Genomic DNA, 27,940 nt, shown 5'->3' with positions numbered 1-27,940 from the left:
GAATTCAGAAATTCCCAGCAGAGGTGGTGGTAGGCATTGCTGCTCCAAGAACAGCCTTCCCCATGGGTTGGAATGTGCCAGGAGTCAGTCATCAAACCAAAAAGGTTGTCTTTATGAAGGCACATTAAAGCAAATACTGCAGTGTCTGGGTTGCAGCATGTTTTCAAAGTTTATGGTAACATGTTTTAAAGGTTTGACATATAACTGAAGGTGTCAGCGCATTTTGCAAGCAGGAATTGATTAAATTCAGTAGTACATAAGGGATCTTATTTCTGTGTGTTAGGTTGTGAAAGGAGATGAAAAGGTGAAATGAAGTCTAAAGATCATGTTAAATCTGGAGAAGTATATAGGAACAGTGTCTAAACTTCTTTATTACCAGCTTGATGCTTTTCCTGTGAATTTTCACCAGATAATGTTCAGCCCTGAGCACTTTGCTATATCACTGACTTGAGGATGCTTTCAGGCAATAAAAATCTTTTGACTGTTTCTTGCAAGAGATGGAATTCTGTCCCAAGAAGGGAAAGCATTCTAAAGATCTCTGTGATGACAACAAAACTCCACTTCACACAAAGCAAGTACTACCAGAGAAAATACCCACCAACCTTTGCACATATTTCTGGTGACTGAACTTACACCCTTATGGGCTGGAACATTTTTCATGTTGTAAATACCCACAGAACAGCACAAGTGCGTAATTTATATTGTTGCGTTGAGCCTCCCTCTAGTGGCTTGGTTTAGCAGTGCCTCCCCAGTGCGAGCAGAGAGCTTAAAAAAGAAAAACGGGTCCAAACTACAAATACCAGCAGCTCTCAGCACAGTCGCGAGAGGACCCAGGACACACCTCCCCGATTTATTCTAGCAAGTATTTCTAAATACTTTTATTTTTCATGTAATTACAGCCCACGGGGAAGAGCATTTTGAAACATTATCTCTGCATTTGCCTTTTGTTTTTTTCCTTTGGCTGCTGGTTTGTTTTATTTGGTGGGCAGCCCTTCCTACCTCACAGCTGAGTGACAGTGAAAGAAGGACCCAAACCTTATCCTGTTTCGCAGTGGATTTAGCAGAAAGCAGCTGCAGCAGTCTGAAAACGACCATGGAAAAGATCCTGAAGACAGAATTGAAAACATCCGTCCTGAAGGCATTTGGAAGCTCGGGAGGAGGATACATTAGCCAAGGCCAAGCCTATGAAACTGACAGTGGACGAGTATTTGTTAAAGTCAACCATAAATCTCAGGTTAATGCAGATATTTAACTACTAATATTACTGCATGTAGAGATCTTTTTATTTTAAAAGTGCCTGACTGTTAATGATTTAGAGTTCTGCATTTTCAGGCTGACTTTGAATTATTCCAGTTTTCATTTCTTTTAAAAGTTGCTGTCTATTTTATGTGAAATATTAATGTGCAATAGGTTTGGTTAATGCAGAATGAGATGGAATGCAATGTGATAACCCTCAACAACAGGAATTGGCATTGCAACATGTAAAAGGAGGCAAAGTACAGAGCTGTTGTTGTAGCACTTAGAATCTGGAAAAGCCTAGAGCTGAGTTTGCATTCACTGCATTCCTTTTTGTGTTTCAGTTGGGAATAGTGGGAGGGAGGGAACAGGGTGCCAGTGCTAAAACCCATGCTTTATGTTTAAAGCTGCAGGGTTTCAACCTTCCCCATTGCTTTCTTTATATCTACCAGTAAGATTCTTGCAATTTTTAAGGCCAAGTTCTTCACTTTCCTATTACTAAATGAATACTGAATTGATTTTATAACACCACAATTTGTTTTATCAATATAAAAACAATACTAAAACTGCTGTGAGGAAGAGCATATTTATCTCAAAAGCAGGGAGTACAGGCTTAGTATTTGTACTGCCATCTCTCCACCTAGTGGCCATTGACTTACATGGAGAGGGGAACCAGATGAAGGATTCAGTCTTTGACCTCATTTTATAGTGGTTATCTGTGGTTTTAAAGAAAGTGGTCTTGGGTGTTACCCTCACAGGTACTGTTAGTCTCTGTAGTTTGGTATCTCCATATGCAACTGGAAATCATGGTGAAATGTGATGTATTCTACTACATTGGAATGAATTTGGGGAAAAAAAGAATTAAGAAGCTCAAGTCTCCCTGTGTGGAGTGAAAGCTTGCTGTAGCTACATTTTTTATCCAAGATAATTCATCTCCTTGTAACTTAATAAACAGGGCTATTTTTTCCAAAGTACTTGTTGCAGACTTCCATAGTTTAGCCCAAGGATATTCTTATTCCCTGACAGGCTAGAAAGATGTTTGAAGGAGAAATGGCAAGTTTGGAAGCTATTCAGAAGACCAATATTGTGAGAGTGCCTCAGCCTATCAAAGTGATTGACCTGCCTGGAGGAGGAGCAATGTTTGTCATGGAATACCTCAAGATGAAGAGCCTCAAAAGGTGCGCCTGGACGTCTCTTTTTCTTTCTACTACGTTTTGGGGGCATGTTTTCAGTGAGAAAACTTTATGACAAGAATCTCTATTCTCTCAGAGACAGAGCTTATATCTGTTATGATCCATGCTTTTTTTGTGTCTATATATTAAAAAAATACATACATATACCTATGTACATGTGTGTATACACTACTTCCTCATACTTTGCTCCTCCCTAATCCTCTAGCTGCAGCAGAATGGGCATGCCATCACTAGCCTGGAGCCTTATGTGCTGGTCCACATGTGCAGAAATGCTACCAAAGTGAATGACATAATGGCTGAGTTTAGCCCATTAGTCATAAGCTCCTGAATATAGGCTTTCAGGAATTAACTGCTTTGTTCTGGGCCTCTATAGGGACATAGTAATGCCTAAGGCTCTTCTGGTGTTGGTTTTATGTTTGGGTTTTTTTGTGTGTTTTTGTTTTTTGTGGTTTTTTTTTTTGCTTGTTTGGGGTTTTTTTTCCCCAACCTATCTATTTTTATTTGGAGAATAACAATTCCACAGCCTCCCAAACAGTCCTTTCCAAATCACCCCACTGTTCCCATGAAAGATTTTCTAGTGTTTAACCTCAATCTTCCTGGTTGCAATTGTAAACCCATTATTTTCTACTCATTCTAGACATGGAGAAGAAATTAGTTTCCATCCTTGCAGCTTCTGTTCAGCTATCTGTGCAGTATTATAACTGCTTTTCACTTGTCTGTCTTCTGCATTAAGCAGCCTCAACTCAATCCTTGTCTGTGGCTTCTTTTTAGACTCACTATTCTTAACTGCTATTTGGCTGATCTCAAAGTTCGAGGGCCACAAGTAGATACCATGTTCTGTGCTTCATGTGGAGCTGATAAGGAGGTTTACTTGATCCTTTTGCTCTCTATGCTCCTGTTTTTACAATCTTGTGTTCTGTTTATCTTTCTTGCAAGAGCTTTGTCTTATGTTCACTTAATTATCCATTACAACTAAAGAGTTGTCATTTGCTCCTCTTTATGCACTTGTGAAATTGTTTAAGGTTCTATACTTGTCAGAAATATACTCGATAATATTTAATTGAGTGTTTTTTCCCCTGTAATATGTTGTTCAGTTGTCTTGTTTCGTTTTTATTTTGTTTTTTGATCCTACAGGTACTGTTCAAAGCTTGGAGAGCAGATGGCAGATCTCCATCTTTATAACCAGAAACTTGGAGAGAAATTGAGAAAGGAGGGAAACACAATTGGTATAGTATTGGTATCATGTACTAAATAAAAAATTAAGTAATTAATTTGGCTGTAGTACAGTATTGCATTATCAGTTTAATGACAAGGTCAGTGCCTGGACACTCATGAGATTTGTCCCTCTTGTCCTTATGCCACACTTCTCAAGTGTGCATTATACACAGGAATTACTATTATAATTTTTAAACATACCATTTTTACCTTGACAAAAGTAAGTTATTTTTGATTCTTCATTTTGTATGTACTTTGTTGTATATAAGCATGCAGATACTGAACTTTAGTAAGAAACAGTGCTAAGACTTGATAGTGTTTCACAAGTCAAACATAAAATTTGGACTCGTTCTCTTTGTCAGTAAAACCTTTCAGCCTCATATACCATCAACCTCTTGCAATGTTCCTGACCTTACAGAAATCCTCTGCTGTTTTTTTTTCTTACTTTTGGTTTAGGCAATTAAATTATTTCAGCAGATGGTCCCAGTTAGTAAACACATAATTAAGTTCCCCTTTAAAGATGTTGGGGATTACATTTTTGAACTTGAATATGTAGTAAAATGTACAACAATTGCTCCTTGGAGGCAACTGTAATTCAGCAACATAAGGTCATGATCTGGTTTCTACTGACTTCAGTGAAAACACATCATTAAAACACATCATTCTTTGGAAAGTGGATTAAGGCATAAATAAAATGATTTAAAAAAAGGGAAGGGATATGAAGAATTATTCTCTCACTACTGTTAGTATTCAAGCCTGAACCACCAGGTATGTACCTGTGTCTTTCCCAAGACTTCCATTATTTCTGAGTGAAGGCCAAATTACCTGCCAGCTTACAAATAGCCTATGAATCAAAAATAAGCCATGTTTAATGATAACATGTTCAAGTGTCAGAACAGGAGATTGTGAACCTGGTATCTGGCTCTGTTCCTGAATGTCTAACTGGTTCATTCAAAGAAAAGTCACTAACTGTGACTAATTTGGCCTCCATTTCCATTCAGTATCTTCAATTTTAAGAGAGTTCTTTACATCTTTAGAGAAGGTTTTTACCATGAAAGAAGTGTAACTTGCTGTTTAAAATTATTTTGTATGCCTATTCTCTGAAATTTAGTTCCATATTTTGCAAACTTGAGTATGTAAGGATCTCAAAACTGGCAATATTTGTTTTGTTTCTTAGGTAAAGGAGCAGGTCACTCTGAGTCTCAGTACGTGGATAAATTTGGATTCCATACACCCACTTGCTGTGGTTATATAGCCCAGGTATGCTCCCTGTCTGTGAAAGCTCACATGTACTCGTATAGGTGTATAAACTCCTAAAAAAGCTTGTTTCACTGCTCTTCACCTTTGTAATAACAGTTTTGCTTTCACTACTTCACTGATAGCACAGTGACATGATGGCTGTTCAATGCATGTGGCTTGCTACAATGCGTGTATCACAGACTGGGTCGAATAAGCATTTGAAATTATGTGGTAGTTCTTTAAGTTGGCAGTACTTCATAAAATAAGTATCCCTTCACATACCATGTCTTGGTTTTGATTTTTTTCTAAACCCCTACTACATAGAACTCAACTGGCAAAATCCACTGCTGTTAGACAGCCTCATCATGTAACACAGAAGACATTGGACAGGGCTCTGAGAGATCGATCTGTTAGTTGCTGCCTCTGCACATGGGAGCATTTCATTTTACTATTTAACTGACTGAACTTTCAATACCTCAAACTCAAGTATAACTTTTTAACAAATTAGAAACACATTATCCAATAAAAATGAATTAATACTTTTGCATTGCCAGAAAGCTTTTGGAATATAATATGGAACAGTTGACATGATCTCACCAGAAACTCTCCATGTAAAATACATTAAGAAAATTTGAATAAATGAAAATAGCTAGAACCTCAACTTATGTCTCATGTTACAGACAGCTGACCTAAGCATGGAAGACAGCATCACTCCCAAAAGAACAATCAGCAAAACAGAATCACAGAATGGTTAGGGTTGGAAAGGACCTTAAGATCACCTACTTCCACCCCCCTGACATGGGCAGGGGTGCCTCACATTAGACCATGTCACCCAAGGCTCTGTCATGCATAGGTCATACTAATACCGTCTTGGCCATTGTGTCAGCATCAAGCATTTTAACTTGATATTTATCTATTACTAATATTGACCACTATTGCTCATGACAGATCTCTCTATCGTATCCTGTAGGTGAATGAATGGGAGAGTGATTGGCCTTCCTTTTTTATTCGCCATCGACTCCAAGCTCAGATGGATTTGATTGAAAAAGATTACGGGGACAGAGAAGCCAGAGAACTTTGGTCACAGCTAAAAGTATGAACCATGTCTTAAATCTTTTTCTTTAAATGTTAGGAAATATGTGTCAGCGAATTTTAAAGGTGTTTTTTATAAGGGATTTACATAGCTTTTAAAGAGCAGCAGTAACGGGGTTAGCTTCACAGCAGACCTAATATTGTCAGCTGAAAAGGATTCAGGTTGCTCTTTCAGGTTTTTTTGTAGATAGCTAAAACTGTAATTTGACACTGACATTTATTTCTTAGAATATAGCTAGTAATAATAAGATGCTAAATCCCATCTAGGATCTTGGTGTTACAAAGTAGGTAAGATTCTGCTGCTCAGGCAGATTCTTGATTTATTTTTTTTTTAACTGGTCCAAGCTCACTGCTGTGTTCAAGTCAAGCTTCAAGCAGCACTTAACGGAACAGCCAGGAATGTACTCCTCTGCAAGCTCTGCATTAGATTTGGTCCTTAATTCTGGATAATCATTACAGATGTTTACTGCTGCCCCTTTTACCACTGAAAACTTTTAATTAAAATTGATTTTTCTTGTGACAGCCAATACTGTGCATGCCTAGAAACAATACATTAATAGTAGATGCTGTTGCTAGACTGAATTAAATGATTTGCTAAGCTCTGTCAAGAACATTTACTGACTTGCAGTTTAAGTTTATGCTTGTAGTCATTAATTGCAAAATCACTCCATGACTGAAAATAGACAGTATTTGACCAGCTCAGACTCTTATATACTACAGTACTTTTATTTAATATTGTCTTTAAAGCTCTTTAATTGTTCTGTGTTACTCATGCTTTTTCAGCTAAAGATTCCTGAAATGTTCTGTGACATAGAAATCGTTCCTGCTCTGCTGCACGGGGACCTGTGGGCAGGAAATGTGGCTGAGGACGACTCTGGGCCAATTATCTTTGACCCTGCTTCCTTCTATGGACATTCAGAATTTGAACTGGCCATTGCTGGAATGTTTGGTGGGTTTAGTAGCTGTTTTTTCTCTGCCTATCACAGTAAAATACCCAAAGCTCCAGGATTTGAGAAACGAAACAAATTGTATCAGCTCTTTAATTACATAAACCACTGGAACCATTTTGGGACGGGGTACAGGGGATCTACCCTAAATGTAATGAAAAAACTCCTAAAGTGACCAGGTAAGTTGAGAAATCCTGATAGAGTTCCTTAATAAGGAACAGCCCCTGCTTATCAGAAGTAACCCAAACTAGGAATTAATGCTGATGGTCAAATACCTGAAAGATAAAAGGCTTAAGTACACTTTTGAACCTCACTAAATGTTGAGTGACTGTGTAATTTCTAACTTACTAGTTTACTAGCACAGAATCATACCCTGCTGAAGGAAAGACTGCCTTGTTTGTGAAGACTCCACTAGGTTGGAAAAGTAGCATGACAGTCAGCTTCACCTTACTGTCCGTAGAGAGTCTCTCTTCCTAGCTGCTGTGTTCCATGGTTGGTTGCACATTTTGGTTCTGCTGCTCCTCTGTCAGCAGTTCATTATGGAAAGCTACTGCTGTGGGACTGTGGAGCTGGAAGTACTGACTAGTTCCTTGTGTCTCCCCTTTTCCCATTTATACTTCTGTTGTCTTTTCCATGTTAAGTGTTCTAATCCACAGTTTAAATCTGATTCTGTGAATCTAAAAATGAAAACATTCTCTTTTTGATTTAAAGAGTAGCAAGGCCCTTTAGACTGCACTTGGCAAGCATATATAATTAATAACATTTTAAATATTTATTTTAATTTAATGTAATTTACTTTTTTTTTAATTGCTATGAGAAATTAAATTACAGTGGTATTTTGTAAAAAGAATGTCTCTGTAGTTTCTTGGTAATTGCCTGTATGGTCAGAAAGTGGGTTGTTGCCAAACAAGTTTGACAATGACATATCATAGTTTTGGTACAATATTTTAATGTGTTATACTGTGATAGTAACATATTTAAATAACCTTGTAAAAAGATAGCAAAATGTGGGAGGGAGATTTAGTGTTTTGATGACAAGAAAGCATCTGTTGCTGCTGTGGTGGCTGGTGCTTGATGTGTTTTCAGTTTTAGAAAACAATGTACAGTAGGCAAAGCTCATCTGCTGCTGCTGTAGTACTGAAGGAACAGTGTCAAATAAGATGACTTTATCAAGTTTTTTAATATTCCTAATTGCTTTATTTTTGCAGAAAACATAGGCAGTGAGAATTTGGGAGATGTGCACCAAAGATACTGGCATACAATGTGAGCTAGAGTACATTAGCAAATCCATGTATTTTTTAATAGAAGAAAGTGATAAAGAAAGTAAATGTAAGTACAGTCCAACAAATGTTTATGTGAATCAGAGGATGTGAGTCACAATGACTGAACTCACATTATTTAGGCTTCAGGCAGTTGTCATGACTAATACTTAAACAAAAATGTACAAGTATGTTTAGCTGTTCATCAGCTTTAAAATGGCTATGCTATAAAGATTTCATGAAATTTAACGTTATATTGTTGTGATTGATACGAATGTTTTAAAAATGCATTTTGTTCTCTGTAAATGTAATACAAATAGTTAAAATTTCGTACTTCCTTTGAATTTGGGCTATTATGGCAAGTTGTCATTGTGTGGTTATACCTCTTAATACAATTATAACAGTGGAAAAGTGGAGTAGTGGAGTTAGAACACAGCTGAATTCATAGCTGACAGCTGGATCTAGGTCTGAGCAAACAGCAAAGTGCATGCATACTAGTATTAATGTTAACAAAGATACATGTATTACATTGGAAAGCACATGTGAACTTAGGCTCCTTCTCAAATAAAATACTTGGCTTGCAGAAGCTAGATGCTTGGTGTGCCTGCTTTTTGTGACTGTGGTTTGCTTTAACAAATTTGAGCCTGAAGATAGGAGATTTGGGTGTGGATGGAGTTGCTGGATACTGGGCAAGAGAAGTTTCCAGCCCTAACATCCTGACCAGATTTAAGTGTTTCTCTTAGTTTCCTTTATAATTAAGGGTGAAATGCATGCCTCAGAAGGTGGCTCATCTCAACCTGAGCACTCAGTTTGTTAGCTGGTCTGATCTTCCAGGTTTATTTTCTATTAAGTGAAAAGATAACTGAGGTGACTTAGTTCATGCCTACTTTACAGCCCAACTTTAGCTTCCTAGTGTTGGGGATGTGTCAAGAGCCAAGTGGAGAAGTAGTGCTGTTACCAGGTAAAATACCCAGTAGCGAGGGGAAAAGTGTGTGGGAAGAGCGGGCCATGTTCTGTGCTTTGGGCTGAAGTATGACAAAACAGCTTCCTGACGGGAAAGAGTCTGGTGTGAGACCATTAACTGCAGTGAGGGGACAGACACTTGGTGTTAGTTTGCCCACTTAATTCCCTTCCCTTTTTTGCTGCAGTTGTAGTTTGCAGCACTCAAACTTTGTTTCCAGAATGTTAAGGAATGAGATAATGAGGTGTTTCCAGAATTTCAAGAGATTTAGATAATAAGTTACGATACTAACCATGGCATTTGATGTTTTGGTATGGATAGGGTACGAAATTAACATGGTTACGGATAACGGCGTAATCCACTTGCCTTCCAAACGCCTTTTGCAACCTACGCAAGCTGATCTGGGAGACGGATTCAGGACGGTTCCTCCTGGTGTCAGGAGCGGGCTCGATGGCGTGCAGGAGCATTCGCAGCCAGAACAAGGTAGAGCAGAGATGGAGGGGGACGTTCCCCAGCCCGCTGAAGAAGCGTAAACCAGGCCTGTCCGGGCCGGCAGCTCGCAGGATCCGCAATAAACACTGAGAAATGCCGGCCGTCCCCAAGGAACCTAGCCCTTTCCCTCAGGCTTTCCCCTCAGCCCTTCTCCTTAGCCCCTCCTCAGCCTCCCCTCAGCCGTCCGCTCGGCGGTTGGGAGGCGTGGTCTCGCGCGGGCGCGCAGCCGCCCCTGCACCCTTTGGTCCCGCGCGGCGCCCCGTAGGAGCGAGGCTGTGCCGGGCAGCGCGGGCAGGTTGCGGGCAGCGCCGCTACGGTTGCCAGGGTAATGCGCGGCCGGGCGGGGTCGGGTCTGAGGCGGCGTGGGGGTAAGCGCGTCCTTCGCACTCCCCGGTGCTGCCGTCGGCGTCTTCGTGGTCCCCGAGAGCGTAAGGAGGCGCGGTAGGGCTGGGCTGGCCCGGGCCTCCGCTGTGCCCGGGAGGGGCGCGGTGGGCCGCATGGCGGCGGGCGGGGCTGTCGTGGGCCATGTGTGGGGAGCGGCGGTGTCGCCTGAGGGAGGGACGGCAGAGGGCAGGGGTGGGCTCTGGTGCATTGACCGGCTCTTGCTCTGCCCAGCTTTGGGAGGCAGCGGTGACGGCCGGCGGCGGACATGGCTTTGGGCGAGATGGATGGAATGGGGTCGGAGCCAGAGGAAGACAAGAACCAGGAGGCGAGTGTCATCACCACAAGAAGCATCCTGGAGAGCTTCACAGAGAGCCAGGAGGTCCGGGGGCTCATCGGTAACCTGAAGGGAGCCTTCAGAGACCTGGTGACTCGGGAATCGATAGTGGAAAAATTTGTAGGTAAGCACAGCATCCAAAGGGAGCATCTTCCTGCATTGGTTAAAGGAATTTGGTACCCCAGAAGGACTGAAACAGATTTTGGGTTAGGAGTAGTGCTGGAACTTTATCAACAGGTAGTTTAGGTTTATTTTTTACTCATTTTGTGTGCCAGGTGTGTATTCCACAATTTAACTACTGTAAATAAAAACCTAGGTTTCACATTTAAGAAATCTGAATTCTGACCCATGTTTAGCTTCCAGTTTTCCATTCAAATTGAGATAATAACGTAGTTAAATTTTTTGTCAAGCCATTTTTGTACCTAATCACTTGTTAAAAATGCATACATTTTGAGCTTTAAAGGGATAATTTAATATTTTTCCTTTCTGTTTCATAGGAAATATGAAGGCCAGCTGAATCCATAGAGATCATGTAATTATTTCTGATAGAGAGCACCTTGGATCTGACTTTAGTAACTGAGCTTTTGTGCCATATCATGAAAGCGATTCTGCTTCTAGACCTCAGCTGAACATAATGTGTGTAATTAGGTACATGTACCAGGGCCTTTGTTATCAGCCTGTTACAATGCACATCTGTGTATTGGATCCAATATTCTGACCAGGTGATTCACAGTTCATTCCAAGTTTCTTGTATTTACAAGCTGAATTAAGTGAAGTGACGTTTTGCAAGTACTTTTGCAAAAATGGTGAAATTGCAAAAGAACCAGAAAACTTGCAGTCAAAATATTGATCCAGTGTCTGCATTTTGGACAAAAAGAGACAGTAAACCAGAAAGCCCTAAATTTGGAAATCTGACTCTGCAGAAGTTACTCAGTAGTATTGTACTTGGTTGCCGTAACTGTACTGAGGAGGTTAATGATGAGCATGCAACTGTTCAGAAAGAAGTAGCAAGAGCATTCGCATCTGTGTTGATTGTTCGGTATCACAGGTGAAATGATTGACTTTGATGGGATAGAGAAGCCATTATTGAAGAAATCTGTATCTGAAAGGCCATCATCATCTCCACCCAATCACCTTGCTATACTTCTCTGTCTTCCATATCATGTGTATGTCTCTGGGTGTTTAAATTGTATTTATGAACTTTCTGCATGCACATCATTGTCCATTCAATTCAGTGTTAATATACATAAAACTGATAGGTAACAAGTATGTTGGTCAATACGTTGTTATAGTATTTAGTGTTGTAAGGTACCATTTGATCTTTTGATAATTCGTTCTCATTTGGGCAAACTGTCCCAAATATGGTGACAGGTTAAACGTGTGGGATATTGTGTTGAAGCTTAAGGAATAATCTGTGTGCAGATAAGGCAGAGATCATCACTTACAGTGGATTTTAACTCAGGTGTCTGAAGCATTTGCAAAAACATATGTTGCTCATTTTTTTGGTGGACTGTTAGAAGTTCGGAAGTGTCCTGGGTTCAACTGTAACAGTTATTTTTGTCCTTCCTATTATCTGGTGCAGTGCTGTGTTTTGGCTTTAGTCTGAGAATAATGCTGGTAACACACTGATGTTTTAGTTGTTGCTCAGTTGTGCTTACCCTGATCAAGAACTTTGCAGTCTCTCATGCTCTGTCAGTGAAGAGGGGCACAAGAAGCCAGGAGAGAGCAGAGACAAGACACCTGACCCAAACTAGCCAAAGGAGTATTCCATACCACAGCACATCATGGCCAGGTTATAAAATGGAGGGGAGTTACCTGGAAGGGACTGGTTGCTGCTCGGGTCAGGCTGGGTATCGGTCAGCAGGTGGTGAGCAATTGTGTTGTGCATCACTGCTGTTTATTGTTGAATTTTTTTTCTTTCCCCTTTTAGTTTTATGTTCTCTCCTCTTATCGTTTCTCTTATCGTTTTTGTTATTAGTAGTATTGTATTGTACTTTAGTTATTGGGCTGTTCTTGTCTCAACCCATGGGGATTACATTCTTTTGATTCTCCTCTTCATCCCATCTGGGGGTGGAAGGGGAGATGGAGGTGAGTGCATGGCTGCGTGGAGCTGAGTTACCAGTTGGGTTTAAGCCATGACAGGCAGAGCATTTAATCTGCAACCATGATTTTGTAGGAAAAATTTGGAACTTTTATTTATTTATTTATGTATTTAAATAACAGCATTTGAAGAATTTTTTTTCCAGTTAATTCTCTTCAGCGTGTAGATTTAGGGATTTATTTTAGATTGCTGGACTGTGATTTGGGAAAACAATTTGGAAAGACAAGGGATTTGCTGGTAAATTCCACATCTGCTTTAGAGCTGTTGTTGGAAGTGTTGATGGAATTTCTTGTATTCACTGATTCTGTCATTTGCAGCTTAAGGTATGTCATGGTTTAAGCCCAGCTGGTAACTCAGAATGATGCAGCCGCTCGCTCACTCCCCTCTTCCCTCCTGCTCCAGGAAGGATGGGGAGGAGAATTGGAAGAATATAAATTCCACAGCTTGAGATAAGAACAGTCCAGTAACTAAGGTATAACACAAAACCACTACTCCTACTACCAGTAATAATAATGATAAGGGAAATAACAAGGGGAGAGAATACAGTTGCTCAGCACCTGCCAACTGATACCCAGCCTGACCTGAGCAGTGATCTGGGCCTTTCAGGTAACTGCCCCCAGTTTCTATACTGGGCATGAGGTGCTGTGGTATGGAATACCCATTTGGCTAGTTTGGGTCAGGTGTACTGGCTCTGCTTCCTCCCGGCTTCCCGTGCCCCTCCTTGCTGGCAGAGCATGAGACTGAAAAAGTCCTTGATCAGAGTAAGCATTACTGAGGAGCAACTGAAAACATTGGTGTTAGCAGCGTTGTTCTCTGACTAAAGTCGAAAACACAGCACTGGACCAGCTACTGAAAAGGAGAAAAATAACCGTTATAGTTGAACCCAGGACAAGGTATCATTAACTACTAATAGGGAGTTATTGATGATTACGAGCTCAGGCTTCCCTCATGATAGAAGGCAGCACTGTGGTATCTGGATAGAATTGCACAAATACCTGCCAAGGATACCATTAAAGTGGTTGTGCAGTGTCATCCACTGGACAACTGCAGCACTGTTGAATATGAGCTATATCTTAAATCTAAGTGTTGACGTGACAAATGGAGAATAGGGATAGGGAGTGAAGCTGTGAGAAACATAAATGCAGGAAAAGGAAAGGTAAGGAAGTATTTTAGTTTTCTAACTAAAAAGCTATTTGCTGACCAACTATCTACAATGACCCTGTCATTTCCAGTGCAATACTGATTAAGCTGATGATCTCTTCTGAAATCCAGCTCTTGTTTCTGCAGTTGCTTTTTATTGATTCTGTGTGTAAATAGAAATGCCTTTGTTTCTAAAAACTGTGGCAAGTTGTTCTTGTTTTGTTTTGTTGTTTGTTTTTTTCCGTATTCAGTTTGTCTTTCCTTAAGTCAGTTCCCAAAATGAAAGTAACATATTACTGCAGCAAGATAAAGTAATGTGAAAAGTCTCGAGGAGCACAGATAGTAATAGCTGCAGTTTATGTTCGTCCAGGTTAAAGTTTATCAAGGATTCTTTGTTCTTTGCCGAGTAATTTCCTCTGTTCTATTTCAAAATGAAAAACTGGTTCTGAGGATTGTGAAGTGCATCTTCACTTTCAAAGTAGTACTGTGTTGGGTTTTTTCCTGCTATAGTAAGGTAGCTCAAAAGAAAGAGATAAGAATTTTATGGTGCCCATACCCTGTTTCAGTACGCATCCTCAGTGGTAGAACTATGTCTTTAAACACGTTCCAGGCATGGGAGGAGAGATAGCCTTGTGGTGAAGCCCAGTGTGTCCAGGGAGAATTTCCCCATGGCTGTGTTAAACTCAGGGTTAGAAAAGAGTCATGCTACTCCAGTTCTTGATGTTTAGGTATCTTGGTCTGTGTTTTTAAAGACAACCAGTAATTTGACATGCCAACAAGTAGAAAAGTGTGTAAAAGTAAGTGGGATTCCATACGTTAATGAAGAAGATGTGAAAAGCACGGCAGAAAGGTGTGAAGCAGTGTTCTGGTCGTGTGTAGATAGGAGTCCAGTGTAAAGCTGGTACATCTGGAGCAGCTGTAGTCTATAGTGGTTCAGTATTGCCCTCTGTTTGCAGAGTTCCCTCAGTGAATTCTGCAAACACCAGAAACAGTGTGCTGGCAAGTGATGCTTAGGAAAGGAGAGGTACAAGGAGCTCTGCAGTGAAGGACAGCAGCAAGCTGAGTGCCGTGAGCTTTGTTCACGGTAGTTTGAGAGACTTTTTGGTTCAGTGTAGGCAAATGATTGGACTATGGAAGGGCACAAACTGCATTTGTATAGTTATTTCTTTGTAGTGTTCTTACTTTTTGACCTTGCTTACAGGTGATGGCAGCACCTAGCTCAAGGATACAGAAATCTTAAGCTAAAGCTGGATAGAATTGGGGTGTATCTCGCAATTAATGCGTGTGAGAGCCTTTATTTTGCCTAGTTTATTACAGATATCTTCCTTTTCAGGTATAATGGACAAGTACCAGGAGCAACCTCACCTGTTGGATCGTCACTTAGGTACGAACGTCATCTTTAAATATTTTTTTATGTATATACTTAAAAATCTGTTAAACTAGAAGGTCCATATTTGTGTTACAAGATTGCTGTGGTTCATATTATGTTATTTATAACACTTATTACTTATAACACTCTCTTTGTTATTAGAAGTATGAGAAACTGTAAGCTAACTGCATGTAGTCTAACTTTTCCCCTTCCCTTTCATTAGAGTGGATGATGACTTTATTGTTGGATATAGTACGGGACAACAGATCTCCTCCCCAACTTGTTCACCTGGCTTTTAGATTTCTTTACATCATTACGAAGGTAAAAAACCCAAATGTAACTGAAATATTTGTTTTCAATATATTATTTGTAATTTAAATAAAAAAAATCTACACTTTCAAAAATAGTAAAATAAATAAGTACTATGAGAGAGTAGTTCTTCTTTTTTTATCATTTTTCCTGATAATTTATGTTATTTAATGATCCACAGTGGTAAAAATCAAGGTCTGCATGCAAAAAAAAAAAAAAAAAAAGCCTATAAAGAATTGCAGACATTGAGGTACTGAGTGGCAAAACCAGAATCATAATGTTAAAAGGAACGGTAAAATACGATGAAGAATTGGATGGATTGTGGAATTTCCATCTAAGCATGTGAAAACATGTTTTGACTGTGAGGACTGAACACTGCCGTGGATTGCTTAGGGAAGTTGGGGTATCTCCATCCCTAGAGATGCTGAATACCCTACTGGACATAGTCCTGGGCAGCCTACGCTGGGTTACTATGCTTTGGCAGGAGAGTTGGACTAGGCAGTCTCCCAGCGGCCCCTTGGTTTCAAGTTAAAGTATTAGCAATCTTGTAATTCTTAATAAGTTTGTAAAATGCAAAAACCTCAAGGTATTTAAGACCTTAATTCATAACCTACATTCATACTACATGAGGTTCATATACAAGAAGCTCCTTAAAGGGTATTTTACTTTTCCTCAGCACTTGATTAAGTTTTGAAACTTTCTGTTACAGGTGAGAGGGTACAAAGTTTTCCTCCCACTGTTTCCTCATGAAGTTCGTGATCTACAGCCTGTTTTGGATATGCTTGTAGACCAGAATCCAAAAGATCCTGAGGTAAGAACTTGCTTTACTTTTTGTTTAACTTCTGTGTCTCCAGCAGAAAAAGCTGATGAGCAGTGTTAAGAAAATCGAAGAAAGTGTATAAAGGAGTGATACACCCTGTCCAGTGTTAACTGAACCATCTGGGTTTTAGTGATAGGACAAGGGGGAATGGCTTCAAGCTGAAAGAGGGTAGATTTAGATGAGCTATTAGGAAGTTCTTTATTCTGAGGGTGGTGAGGTGCAGGCTCAGGGTGCCCAGAGAGAAGCTGTGGCTGCCCCATCCCTGGCAGTGTTCAAGGCCAGGTTGGATGGCTCTTGCAGCACCCTGCTCTAGTGGAAGGTGTCCCTGCCCATGGCAGGGGTTGGAACTGGATGAGCTTTAAGGTCCCTTCCAACCCAAGCTGTTCTGTGATATAGTGTGATAGTCATCTTGTCAGAAGAGAAATTCAGTATTGAAGAAGAGGTTTTATGTTTTTGTTTCATGGAACATGTTCTGAGGATTTAAAAGTCATGGTTGTAGAGGTGCAAGTAAAATCTCTAACCATTCATATAGGGGAACAAATTAATTGAAACAACAGTAGTAAGAAAGGCAGTGAAGGATACTGAACTTGTAAAAGGAGTAACTGAAAAATCCTCTTTCTGCTATGCAAATCATTAAGGGTCATGTTAATTTACCTTGGGAGTCATAAAAGTAAAATCACAGGAAATGGAGTATTTAAGTTTTATGTATTTATCCCTCTTTAAGTTAAGAGGTTGGTTTTAAAACCCTGGGGTTTTGTCAAAGTTGGTACGAGAACTTCTATTTTGATGAGGAAATGAAGATGATAGTTCATTTTCCTTGTTTAATTTCAAAAAACGTTTTTTTCTTCCCCAATCCCTGAACATTTATCTTCAGATCTGTGGATTTTTTTGATTTTTGTTTTGTTTTTCTTCAGCTTTTCTTTTGAAAGGAGGGAGGTGAGAAAGTGGCACAGTTATGGCATGAGAAATGTTTGCTTTTTGATAATACATTGAGTATGAAAAATAACTCTAGAATTTCAGGGTTTTTTCCTACCTGTTTGCAGTTTGAGAAACAGTGTGCCCTCAGTTCCTTGTATGTCCTCATTTAAAGTCTTATTTGGCTGGGGATGTTCTGGGCAAGAATTCTGATTTGAAAAATATATTTAGGTAAATAATTTTTAAGCATGGATGGAGATCATAGAATGGCCTGAGTTGGAAGGGACCCATAAGGATCCTTTCTTAAGGATCCATATGGGTCATCAAGTCCAACATACCATAGTTCATATTCTTCTGTTTTTGAATAAAGAAAGCTAAAAATTCCAGAAGGCTTATTACTGCAGACTAATTTTGAGAGATCATAATCTATTACAAGTAGCACATAATGGATCTGAAGACAATAACTGTATCTCTGTTCTAAATTAAAATAAATTCATAATAAACATTATCAATTCTGATCACTTTGCTGCTGTTGTAGTTGCTTTAAAGCCTGTAAAAGTTCCTTCATGTCTGTCTGTCTCACGAAACACATCCAAAGTTCTTTCAGTAAACCATGACAGCAATAGATAAGAAATTAGGGAGAAGAACCCATTTCTCTCATATTTGTGACTGGAGGCACAAATGGGCTGAGGGAAGAAGGAGCAAACAGGAAAACAGCAACATGTAATTTTCCTTTGGGAAGGAAATAAACCTGTCTGGATTTCCAATTCAGAGGGAAGGGTCCGTTAATTTTGTTACTGTTTTCCTGTTTGGATTTGCTTGTAGTTCTGTCTCCTTTGGTGTTCCAGGGTGTTCAGGTTCAGAGTTTTTACTATCTCACTCTGGAAGTTCCTTGGAGCCAGTGGATAGTTTGTGCATCAGGCACTTCGTTGGAATATACTGCAGAAAAGGGAGTACATATTCAGTTTTACCATTCTTTTCCAGACTTGGGAAACCCGTTATATGCTTCTGCTGTGGCTCTCCATGATATGCTTGATTCCTTTTGATCTGGCGCGTTTTGATGGCAATATTTCTGAGGAGGGGCACACTCGTGTGCCCACAATGGATCGCATACTTACAGTAGCAAAAGTAAGTATAAAACCTCTTGCAATATTTTCCAACCTGTAGTGTTTTTCTTAGGCTTTATCTTCCAATACATAATAAATGATTGCCTTTTCAAAATATTGTTTAAACCCATATGTTTTGCATCTGATCTGTAAAGGATTTATCTGTAGTTTTGGAATCTTCAAGATGTTCTTTGCTGCTTTAGTGTTAGATGAGACTGTTACTTGTTTCCTCACAAGCAGTAAACTGACTTGTTTTACAACTATCTGATATGATTACATGCCTTAGATTATGTTAACAGCTTTTAGCATTTGAAAACAGTAGCCAGCTTTTTCTGAAAGCTGAGTTTGATTTATATTGAAAATCAGCTTTTGGTCAGGATTAGTAACAATTGGAAGCTATGACTGCATGATGAATTTTCCACAAAGGTAATAAAGTGTCACTAAGCATAAGCCAAAGTGTTTGACTTGTCAGCCTTTTAAGATAAAAATAAACAGCATGCCCTCCCCACAAATACCTGAACACCTTATGCTTTTGACACTTGAAGCACTTAAGTGGCTTATCTCTTGTAGGTTTGTAGTAGCACCTTTGAAAGACTAGAAGGGAGACTTTGTTGTTTGAGATACAGAAAGTGGGAAATTTAATAGTTTTAGGATCTTAAGATCAGTTTATAATCATAATCACATAAAATATATGACCATAATGTTTGTAATCGTAAGTAGTGTATTCATGTACAAAGTCATGTAGTTGTTATTAAATCTACATGTATGCATTGCTTTACAGTTAGTTTTCTTTTACCCTTAGTGTTACTTGGTTGTCAGTGATAAGGCTCGAGATGCAGCTGCTGTGCTGGTTTCAAAGTAAGTCTCTTTTGTGCTTCTTGGCAGAAAGGGAAAAGCTAGTTCCCCTTTCTCCTGCCACATTTTTGTCTGACACTGCTAATGACGGCATTGGGAGGACTGGAAGTTGCCAGCTGTATGTGGGGTGTAAAACTTGCCTGAATCACACCCAATAGTGTTTGTTACTGGACACGCTCTGTTTTGTTTTCTGCTTACTAGAGGAACAGGTACTTACCAGAAATGATACAGATCCTCACTGTTAACAGGATACTCTTCAGTTGCCTTCCAGGGCAGTTTACAATGTTTGTACTGCAGGGTTTCAGAAAGATACAGGTTCTTTGTGTTGCTGCTGATTTTTGCAGTGTGTTGCACACTAACCAGAAAATTGGTATGTAGGATTACTAGCTTGATGTTTCTTATTGGGATTTATGTGAAAGAAAGGAGTAGTGCCATTTTGTCCCTTTCTCCATTCTCTCATCCAGAAAACAGTACTTCTGCTTTCTTAGGTTTATTGTTGTCAATTAATTCATCAAACTAAACAGGTGTAGGATAATGGAACTTTCTAAATCCAGTTGTTTTACATGGTGGTCTTGACACCCAAAAATTTGTGACAGAGATGCAGTTGTTTTGATGTTTTTTTTGTGTCATTTCAGTGACACTGGTGATGGGGTTGTTTGTAAAATTGAAATAATGAACCTCTGTAGCTCTTCTTTCCTTCTGCATTAGTGAAGATTTCATTTCTGATGCATATGAAAATGAATTAGACCATACACTGTGCTGGTACATGTGCATCTTTTTCCAGTATATATCGTAGTTCATATTTCAGTATATTCCAGCAGAAGAGGGCTTTAGTCAGCTCAGTTTGTTATTTGTTTTTTATCTTTTTTTCTTTCTTTTTAAAGCAAGTAAAACCCTTCCAAAAATCTTTACACCAGCATTTACTGTGTCTACACTAGGGGGCTCTGCCAACGTAGTTTTGCCAGTGCAGCTGTAGGAGCAGAGGCTCTATAGGTGAGCGAACAAGGTGAAATGATGGTAGTGGATGTGGTAGCTGGTCTGAACAATAAAATCTGCATTAAGTTTTTTCTCCAGATTGAGAGGAATTAATTATATCAAAAGAGTTGTTAAATATAACATTTAGTAGAGCAGATCCTAACTGTCTTTTTTGGGAAACAGCTGTTCATGTACTTACTGTAAATTAATTGAGCTTCAGTCACAGGACTCAGTGCTTTAGAAATGTGTTTTTAGTTGAGTATAAAGGTGCAGTTCTGAATCTCATGGCAAAACAAACATTTTTGGTTTAGAACTGGCAGAGTCATGCAGAAAATTCATGAAGGAGTTTGAGAGCAGAATCTGGTGACTAGTCCTGTACTTTTCTGATTTGCTCCGAAATATTTCAGAGCCAAATTTAAGTGAACGCATTAATCATTTGAATTGCCTTCAATAAATAAACTTGACTGTTACATACTTATTTCCATGTGACAGAATGTAGGTTTCTCTCCTTCTCGTAAATAGGTTTTTGCAGTCATTTTGGAATTGAGAACTGGAAGTTGCTTTTCCAGCATTTTTATGTTTGCATTGGTCATCTGCCTTGTGACAGGTTGTCAGAAGCAGAGGATTTAAGGTGGAAATGTGACATAGAGTGGATTACTCTTGAGCATTCATGTGGCCAAATATGCTTCCTAAAACCGCAGAAAAACATGCAAATCAACAAAGTGGGATAGGTACATCCAGTGTTTGGAAGCCTTCTAAAGTAAGGGTGACAGTACTTTAAAAAGACTCTTTCATCCCCTTTGTGCTTCATTTGTACTCCAGGGTATCTGTAAAACTAAATTACTAGTGGAAGCATATATATATAGTCATGTGATTTAATAAAGTATTGTATTCAGCAAAACTCTGTCTTCATGCAGTGCTCAACCCTAGATTTCAGGGGGATTTCATAAGGGCCTAGGATCCGAACACAGGGTAGCGGGCAGGTGTGTTATTATCAGTTGTCTTATGTTCTTTTCACCTCCATTTTATTGGCTGACTTAAGTTTTATTAAAAACATATACTAATAACAAGGTGATCGAACACATTAAGCTGGTTCTAGTACCAGCTGCATCAAGGTGTGTAAGGCTGTAATGGGAGTAAAGTTACTATCTAGGGTACTTGTAAGTATTTAGTTTATTATGAAAACACTATTTTCAAAATAATGTAGTGATTGAAACACTTCACCAGGAATTGGAACACCTGGGTCCAAAGCATTTTTGGCCTTGGTGCACTTGAATTCACTGCTTTCATATCACAGATCAATTTTTTAATGAATGGGCATAGTTATTCTGAGATCAGTGCTGCTTCTTCTTAGGAATATGAAAATCCAAGGACAAGGAGAGAGATGAGATACAGGAATCTTAACTCAGTATCACATGAGTAGGGAACTGCTTTGGGAGGAAGAGGAAGTCTGGGTTCTGTTTCCTGCTTTAAGGAGTTAATGAATTTCAAGAGAACCATCAGGATCCCGTTTTCTGAAGTAATTTACTTTTCAGAGGCAGAGGAGCTAGAATTTGTTTCATGAATTCTCCTTTCTGTCTGCTTAGGGACCTGACTGCAGTAGGAGGGGATTGAGGCTTATCTTCCTTCTAGTCTGGAGGTTATGGCACTCCTTTGGGAAAATAAGATTTAAACTCCTTTGGGCTAAGAAAGGGTCTAGGAACCAGTTCATCTACTTTACAGGTTACTTCTCTCCGCTTGCGCTGTTGTGCAAGAGAAGGCTGTGTCCTTGCTACTTGGTTATAAAGCAAACCACCCTCTCAACTAACTGGTGTCCCAAATCCTCACTGTTTTATTGCTGAACACAACAGATACTGACTTTGAAGACAATTCAGGTGATCACATACATGCGCACTGTTTCCTGTCTTCTCTGTATTTAATATTTCCCGTTAGTTAATTCTTGGCACAGTTCCTCATTTACTTTGTAGGTGTATAAAGTAACCAGTTACAGGCTCTGCACGCATCCTTCTTTAAGCACTATGAACTGTACTTTTGGGGCTTTCCCATGTACCTTCTTTCCTTTGACTGCATTAAGAACAAAGTTTCTTAATTTAGTCTGAATCTCTGCTTGTTTTTAAGTGCTAGGAGAACTATATCATCTAACTGAAGCAGATGCCCTGACTGTAGCTTGCTTGGCACTGATGATTATAGGTTTACAGAAGTAGTTTAACCCTAATGTACCTCTTTTGCCCTAAGATAGGTGAAAACACATCTTTTGACCTATCTAGTGTGTTAAATAACAAGTGTTTGACCTTTTCACATATACAAAACCCCAGTGTAGCACCGATGATTAGTCTTTATATGGGCCTGGTTGATAACAGTGCAGCATGGACCTACTGTGGATTTGCACCCATTTTCAGATGTGCAAAATAGCTGTTCTTAGTGAGAATGGTGGAGAGAATCCTTGTATTTGCTTGAGCTTTTCACTAATTCTGATGGACCTTTGGAATGTTTGTTGCTTTACAATTAAGATGAGAAATCTGTAGGTTACAAGTTTATAGATCGAAGTGAAAGCTGGGTCAAAGCCTTGCTTGGAGACAGAAGGGCTGAATTGATGATAGTTTGGAATGTTTCCACCCTCAGCAACTTAGCAAAATATCCATTGGAGAGTAGTATTTAGGAACTGCAACCAGTTGGGGTAGCAGGAAAAATTATTTTTCACTGAAAGTCATAAAGTTAGTAACTGCAGTGTTTGTTTGGTTTTTTTTTTTTTTTGCTGTGACAGATTTATTGTCCGCCCTGATGTCAAGCAGAAAAGGATGGCAGACTTCCTGGACTGGACTCTCTCCATGATATCTAAATCCTCCTTTCAGTCCATGGAGGGGACTGTTGTTATGAATGGCATGCTTCAGGCTCTGGTAAATACTTTTCTCCTTTTTAAAGATAGATGGTTTTATTTATGGTCATATAATACTGCCATGGTAGACCTTTAATAGCAAATGCATGGAGAGTTTATGTGTGTTTATTAAAACAGGATAAGATTATGTACTGCTAGAATTTCCTCCACAACAGTTTGCAAGTTGTAACTTCCCGTATATGTATATTTTCTTGAAGTATTCTTGTCATCACCAAATGAAAGTGAGGTTGCCAGTATAGATACTAATAAATAACTCTCAAAAATGCTTTTAAATACCTGATTATATATCAGTAATCTTTTCATAATTCAGTTTGGGTTTGGGTTGGTTGGTTTGTTTGCTTGTTTTGTTTTTTCTTTGAACAAAACCTTTGAAATAAGTGGAAAAATTGGAACTGTATGAAATGCAGAGGTTGGGCTTTTGGTATAGCAGTGGTCTCTCCTAGACTTCAGAACTGGTAACCAAAATGCAAGTGACTCTAGAAAGTTGTATCCATTTCTTCGACCCAAATCTTGTTCTCGATGGTTTTGCTAAGACAAACTGAACTTGTTAGTGTCCTTCAGCAGTCTGAGAAAATGCACTGTTTCCAATGGCTTTTTGTTTAATGCTCCTTGCCTAGTTTAGTAACAATAGGTTAAGACTCAAAAGTGTTGAATTCTTAGTTTGGTTTTAAAATCTGTATACTGTGCCCGGGAAAAAAAATCTGTAATACCTCAACCACTGCTGTATGATAGCATTCCTCCTGTACATTCAAAGAGTATCTTTTTATAAAAGCTTTCTTGTAGTTTTACACCCTTAGAAGTGTTGGTGTGCATTTTGAAACACTTGAGTAACAGTTTTGGTATCTGTTTGATTTTGATGTCTAAATATATTTGGGTAGAATGGGGCACTTCGTGCAGGTGCAGCTGTTACTTCTAGTTTTTGTTGTTGACCAAAGTGGAGGTGATGACTTGCTCTTGACCAGTCTTTGCACAGGTTTAAGGATTTGCTGGTGTTTGTACAAGTTTCTATCATTTGCATACATTTGCAGCTCTTCTTAACTAATAGCTGTGAGGACTCGTGCACAGTATGTTACTAAACATCAAAGCAAAGTTCTGGAACAAGTGTGTGCTGTGTGTTTTTTTTGGGTGTTTTTTTTTTGTTTCCTCCCTAGCAGCTCTTCCAAATCAGAAGATACAAGAAATGATCTATATTTAGAATAACTTAGGACGTGCTGCTTAAGCAGGAGGAAGCATTATTTGTATGCATTGCAGTATGTTTCAAAAGACAGAATGATGTTTCATCATTTTATTGTCAGATCTGGAAAGGGAGACTGACTGTTTGCCATTCTAGGTGCATGATGAGACCTGCAGGATGTATAATACATTAGTGTTTTGTCATAATTCCTTTGAGTTTGGCTTTGGCTCTATCCACCTGTTCATTAGTGCATACTAAGCGAAACAGGTGAATACTTAACAAGTAGAATCGAAACTGGAATGTGATACAGTATACCTGGAAGCCAGGAGCCTTCTTGCATTTACATTAGTTTTTCCTTCTCTCTGGGATAGGAGAAATCGTTTCAGGCCAGTTTTATTTGTGTCCTACAGCTCCTAACTCCTGTTCCAGTTGGTAGCTATGAGCAGACTGAACTTCTAAAACCTTACTTGCATTCAGTCTTCCATTTTTAATTTTAGTTACTATAATGTAAGCATGAATTAGATCATTAGGGAATAAAGGTTCTCAGATTATGTGTGCAGGTATGTGTGTATGGAGATGGGCTTAAGTGGAGTAGGAAATACTTATTTCAAGAGTTAATATTAAGAACTTTGTAACATACTTGTAATGATAACTTATTGCTAAACCAGAAATAGCTGAAAATAAAAGGAGTTTTTAAAACAAGTGAACCATTTCTCTTAAACAGACAAGATTCTAACAGTCTGTACAGAAACATAGTTAAGTAATTGCCAAGTGTGTGAAGCAGAACACATCCTGGTGAGGGACAGCTAAAACTTGTGTCAACAAGCTTCAAAGTTCTTTGCCCTTTGATTCCTCCAGCAATTTATTACTTTAAGAGTCAAACTGTAGTTGCCTGGACATTTCTTTCTGAACAAACAGGGGGGAAAAAAGACCACTTTTCAGTTTCTGGTGAGTACAGCAAGGCAGGTTTCGGGATGACAGGTTTCGGGAATGTAACCCACCAGGGTGGGAACAAGTCTTTCTGTCCATCAGATCAATTTAGGGCTGCCCCTGACTGGGTGGATTTCGGTTGGATTATGCTGCTTATGACCTGCATGTAGGAAATAGCCTGTAGAGAGATTGGCATGGCAGAACTGTTTTAAAAAGACACGAAACTCTTGCATTTCAATGAACTGAAACTGCAAGTTAGGTACGCAGTGAGTAGTTCGACGTTGCTGCACTTTGATCTGCCTCTTTGTGGCCTTAAGTCTTGGTGATTAGGTATGCTACTGTTTAATCTAACTCAGCATTATGTGTAGAACGAGTACTACTGTTTCAGGGTTCCTGTTGGAACACGCAGCCTGCATTACATATTTTAATTCCCCCAATGCTTTTTCCTTTTTTTCTCTTTCCACCTGTTGTCAGTAATCTATCATTTCACAGCAGGTGTGTACAAACATGAGTCTTTGCTTATAGCATTTCAGATGTAGGCTTTAAAACTGCTCTCTTTAGTTGAAACTATTGTATAGAATTCAGTTTGGTATTGAATTAAATTCAGTTTTGTGTTTAGACACTTGGTGCATTTGAAGGATTATTGATGTTGGATTTGTGTATTGGAGGGATTCTAAATGTTGGATTAATATGACTCAGTTTTTATTTTTTTTTAATAACATTTGTTTACTTGAAGGAAACTTCTAACCTGTTTCAAGAATCTGCATTTTAAATTCTCTTGGTCTGGAGGTTTGCTTTTAAACCTACCATTATATCAAACAGCTTTTTAGTTATTGCTGCAGGGTGCAGCACTCCCAGTTCTTGCGTGACAGAGATGTCATCATGTTGAGGTAGCCTTGGGCATTGAAACTTATTAAACCTTATTTGTTTTATAAGTGATTCAGTATACAAGTGTGAGTAATAATTAAAAAAAATAAAACGCCCTACACAGTGATCTGATGAAACTCGAGAGTCTTAAGAACAGGGCATTTCCCTGAGCTGTCTCTAATGCAAAAGTTATTTAGCAATAGCTACATGCTTATGTAAATTTTGCTCCAGGGAAGAAAGAACTCTCTAACTCTATTCTTTCGGACCCAGAGGCACAAAAATAGACTATTTCTAAATAGAATGTTTCCCAAGTCTCTATATTTTTGGCATTCTCAAAGAATTAGCGATGTTAGGATTGTCTGTTGGCGTTGTTTTTTTTTCAGAAGGTGTCATTGCTTCTTGTGTTGGTGATAAAGGTTTACAACAAGCCATGGTGATAGAAGGAGATGATAGAAGGAGAAGAGGAAAATTCTTGTGTCTGCTGGTACCCAGGGCTCTGACCCCTTTCTGGAAGCACTGCATCTCCTTTCTGAATGGCACTGAGTATTCCGATGGGGCTTTGTCTGATACTTCTTTTTTTCTTTTCACCAGAAGTACTGTAGTTAGTTCAGGGCTTAGGAGCTCTGTTATCCTAAGACTCTTTCTTTTCCTGTTAGGCTCTACTGCTGTTTTTAGCTGTCTCTTCTTTTTTAAACTGTGGGTTTAGTCTTGCTAAGGTAGAAAGGAAGGATTCTGTTAGCTCTCCGCATGTTAGTCTAAACTTTTCAGGCTCTCAGCTGGTAAATAAAATCTTAAGAAAACTTAGCTCCTTTTGCCACCGGTTTAACTGTGTTCTGTGTTGAAGTTTGTCAGCTTAAGCACTATCTTGATGCCCTGACAAACACGTATGACTTACAGAAGGAGTAATATTTTACTGTGTTGAAGACAGTAAGAACAAAGGCTTGAACTAATCTATTGTGCCATTAGCTGCACATATAATGCATGAAATATTCTCTACTTTCAAGTGAATTTATTATTCTGACAGGATGGCCTCCCTCACCTTGTTTACCTCCCCACATCTGGCCTGAAGGCAGGGATGGCTGATAGCTTTCCCTGGACCTGAATGTTGTGTGACTACTAGGGGGTGCTCCAGAGTAATGAAAGATCATTTTCTTCCCATAGAGGCTGAAATTATCCTCCCAGTCCTTGACTTGGCTGGTTACAACCAGAGGGTAGATGCAGAGTTGTGTCTCCTGCTTGGCAGGAAGATATGCTTGCTACCAAACAGTCAGGCCACCCTTAATGGTGATTTGTATAGCTTGGGGAACATGTCCTGGAGATGATCCCGATTGATACAGCTCATGGAGGTCGGGCCTGAAGTGGGTTATGCAGACAATTGGAAGGTGTGGTGTGTTTCTCCTGGATTACTAAGAAACTAGGCTTTGTTTTCCTTGCACCATGCTATTTCTAAAGCAAAACCAGACTTGACAGTCGTCATTGCTTGCACACCACTGATTTTCTCTAATTTGTAGGTGGCTTAATTATTTATAAGAGAGGGAGTCACATACTTTTCAACAGTTCAACAGGTTGGGTAAGTTGGTGTATGCTGTATGTCCTCATTAAAGTGAAGAGGCCATGGCGTAACTTTGATTGCCTGGATACTCCAATGGACAGGCTCCTTACTTTGAGTATTGTCAGTTGCTGACACTGAAATGTCTATGCAGGTGGCAAACCAAGCTTATTAATTACTTTGTTTGTATCAGATTTTCTGAAATGGTGTGCCTTGGATGTTTTTCTTCCTTCAAGGCAGGAAGTTTAAGCTGGATACTGTAATGCTGATCTCTCCTTTTTTCTGTGTGTTTCTGTTAATGTTTGCTGTTCCTGCAGCATGTACTTTTATTTTCAGTATAGCCCTTGTAAGCTCTAGGTTTGCAGGATTTTTCTGAGACAGTACCTTTGACCTACTGTATACATGCTGGAAGAAAATACATACCCCACTTTCCCAAAGGCTAACATCAGTTAAAGTGCTCTTTTATTTCCCCTAGAAAACATACATGCTAAGCTCAAAAGTTTGGGAATGCTTTTGCATACTTTGACTCATGAAGGAGTAATGAAAACTTCTGTTCTTGACATTTCTAAAATCAGAACAAAA

At 39.2% G+C, this 27,940-nt stretch overlaps 2 protein-coding genes across 6 annotated transcripts in view; both read left to right on the top strand.

Annotated features, from left to right (window-relative positions):
• On the top strand, positions 1-8,370 carry FN3K (fructosamine 3 kinase). 2 transcript variants are annotated; one of them, XM_061377404.1, is made up of 7 exons: positions 1-1,234; positions 2,263-2,414; positions 3,564-3,655; positions 4,822-4,904; positions 5,854-5,976; positions 6,759-7,101; positions 8,131-8,370. In XM_061377404.1, exons 1-6 carry the CDS (start codon positions 1,094-1,096, stop codon positions 7,095-7,097), a joined length of 930 nt encoding a protein of 309 aa, XP_061233388.1. In that variant the 5' UTR covers positions 1-1,093; the 3' UTR covers positions 7,098-7,101; positions 8,131-8,370. The 2 variants fall into 2 exon arrangements, with proteins under 2 accessions (XP_061233388.1, XP_061233387.1); XM_061377403.1 differs by lacking the exon at positions 8,131-8,370 and having other exon boundaries at positions 3-1,234; positions 6,759-7,522.
• Positions 8,371-9,838: 1,468 nt separating this feature from the next.
• TBCD (tubulin folding cofactor D) overlaps positions 9,839-27,940 on the top strand; it is a 123,478-nt gene continuing 105,376 nt past the window's right edge. The window contains exons 1-8 of one of the 4 annotated variants that reach the window (XM_061376970.1): positions 9,839-9,959; positions 10,250-10,476; positions 14,927-14,977; positions 15,186-15,283; positions 15,981-16,082; positions 17,991-18,134; positions 18,915-18,970; positions 22,707-22,839. In XM_061376970.1, the coding sequence (XP_061232954.1) occupies positions 10,284-10,476; positions 14,927-14,977; positions 15,186-15,283; positions 15,981-16,082; positions 17,991-18,134; positions 18,915-18,970; positions 22,707-22,839 (777 nt within the window). In that variant the 5' untranslated portion in view covers positions 9,839-9,959; positions 10,250-10,283. Of the gene's footprint in view, positions 9,960-10,195; positions 10,477-14,926; positions 14,978-15,185; positions 15,284-15,980; positions 16,083-17,990; positions 18,135-18,914; positions 18,971-22,706; positions 22,840-27,940 lie in introns of those variants that run through there. The other 3 variants (XM_061376971.1, XM_061376969.1, XM_061376972.1) reach the window with 3 other exon arrangements.

Source organism: Neopsephotus bourkii, unplaced genomic scaffold, assembly GCF_033783945.1.
Source record: "Neopsephotus bourkii isolate Nb327-2 ecotype Australia unplaced genomic scaffold, CSIRO-AGI_Nbou_v1 NB_1749, whole genome shotgun sequence".
Lineage (NCBI taxonomy): Eukaryota > Metazoa > Chordata > Aves > Psittaciformes > Psittacidae > Neopsephotus > Neopsephotus bourkii.
This window is presented reverse-complemented; position numbering and strand designations above follow the sequence as displayed.

What these genes read in the sequence shown, in the direction of transcription:
- FN3K (XM_061377404.1), top strand. Translation starts at nt 1,094, where the DNA reads ATGGAAAAGATCCTGAAGACAGAATTGAAAACATCCGTCCTGAAGGCA. An exon ending in AAGATGAAGAGCCTCAAAAG is followed by an intron (nt 2,415 to 3,563) that starts GTGCGCCTGGAC and finishes TTGATCCTACAG; the next exon opens with GTACTGTTCAAAGCTTGGAG. An exon ending in GCTGTGGTTATATAGCCCAG is followed by an intron (nt 4,905 to 5,853) that starts GTATGCTCCCTG and finishes CGTATCCTGTAG; the next exon opens with GTGAATGAATGGGAGAGTGA.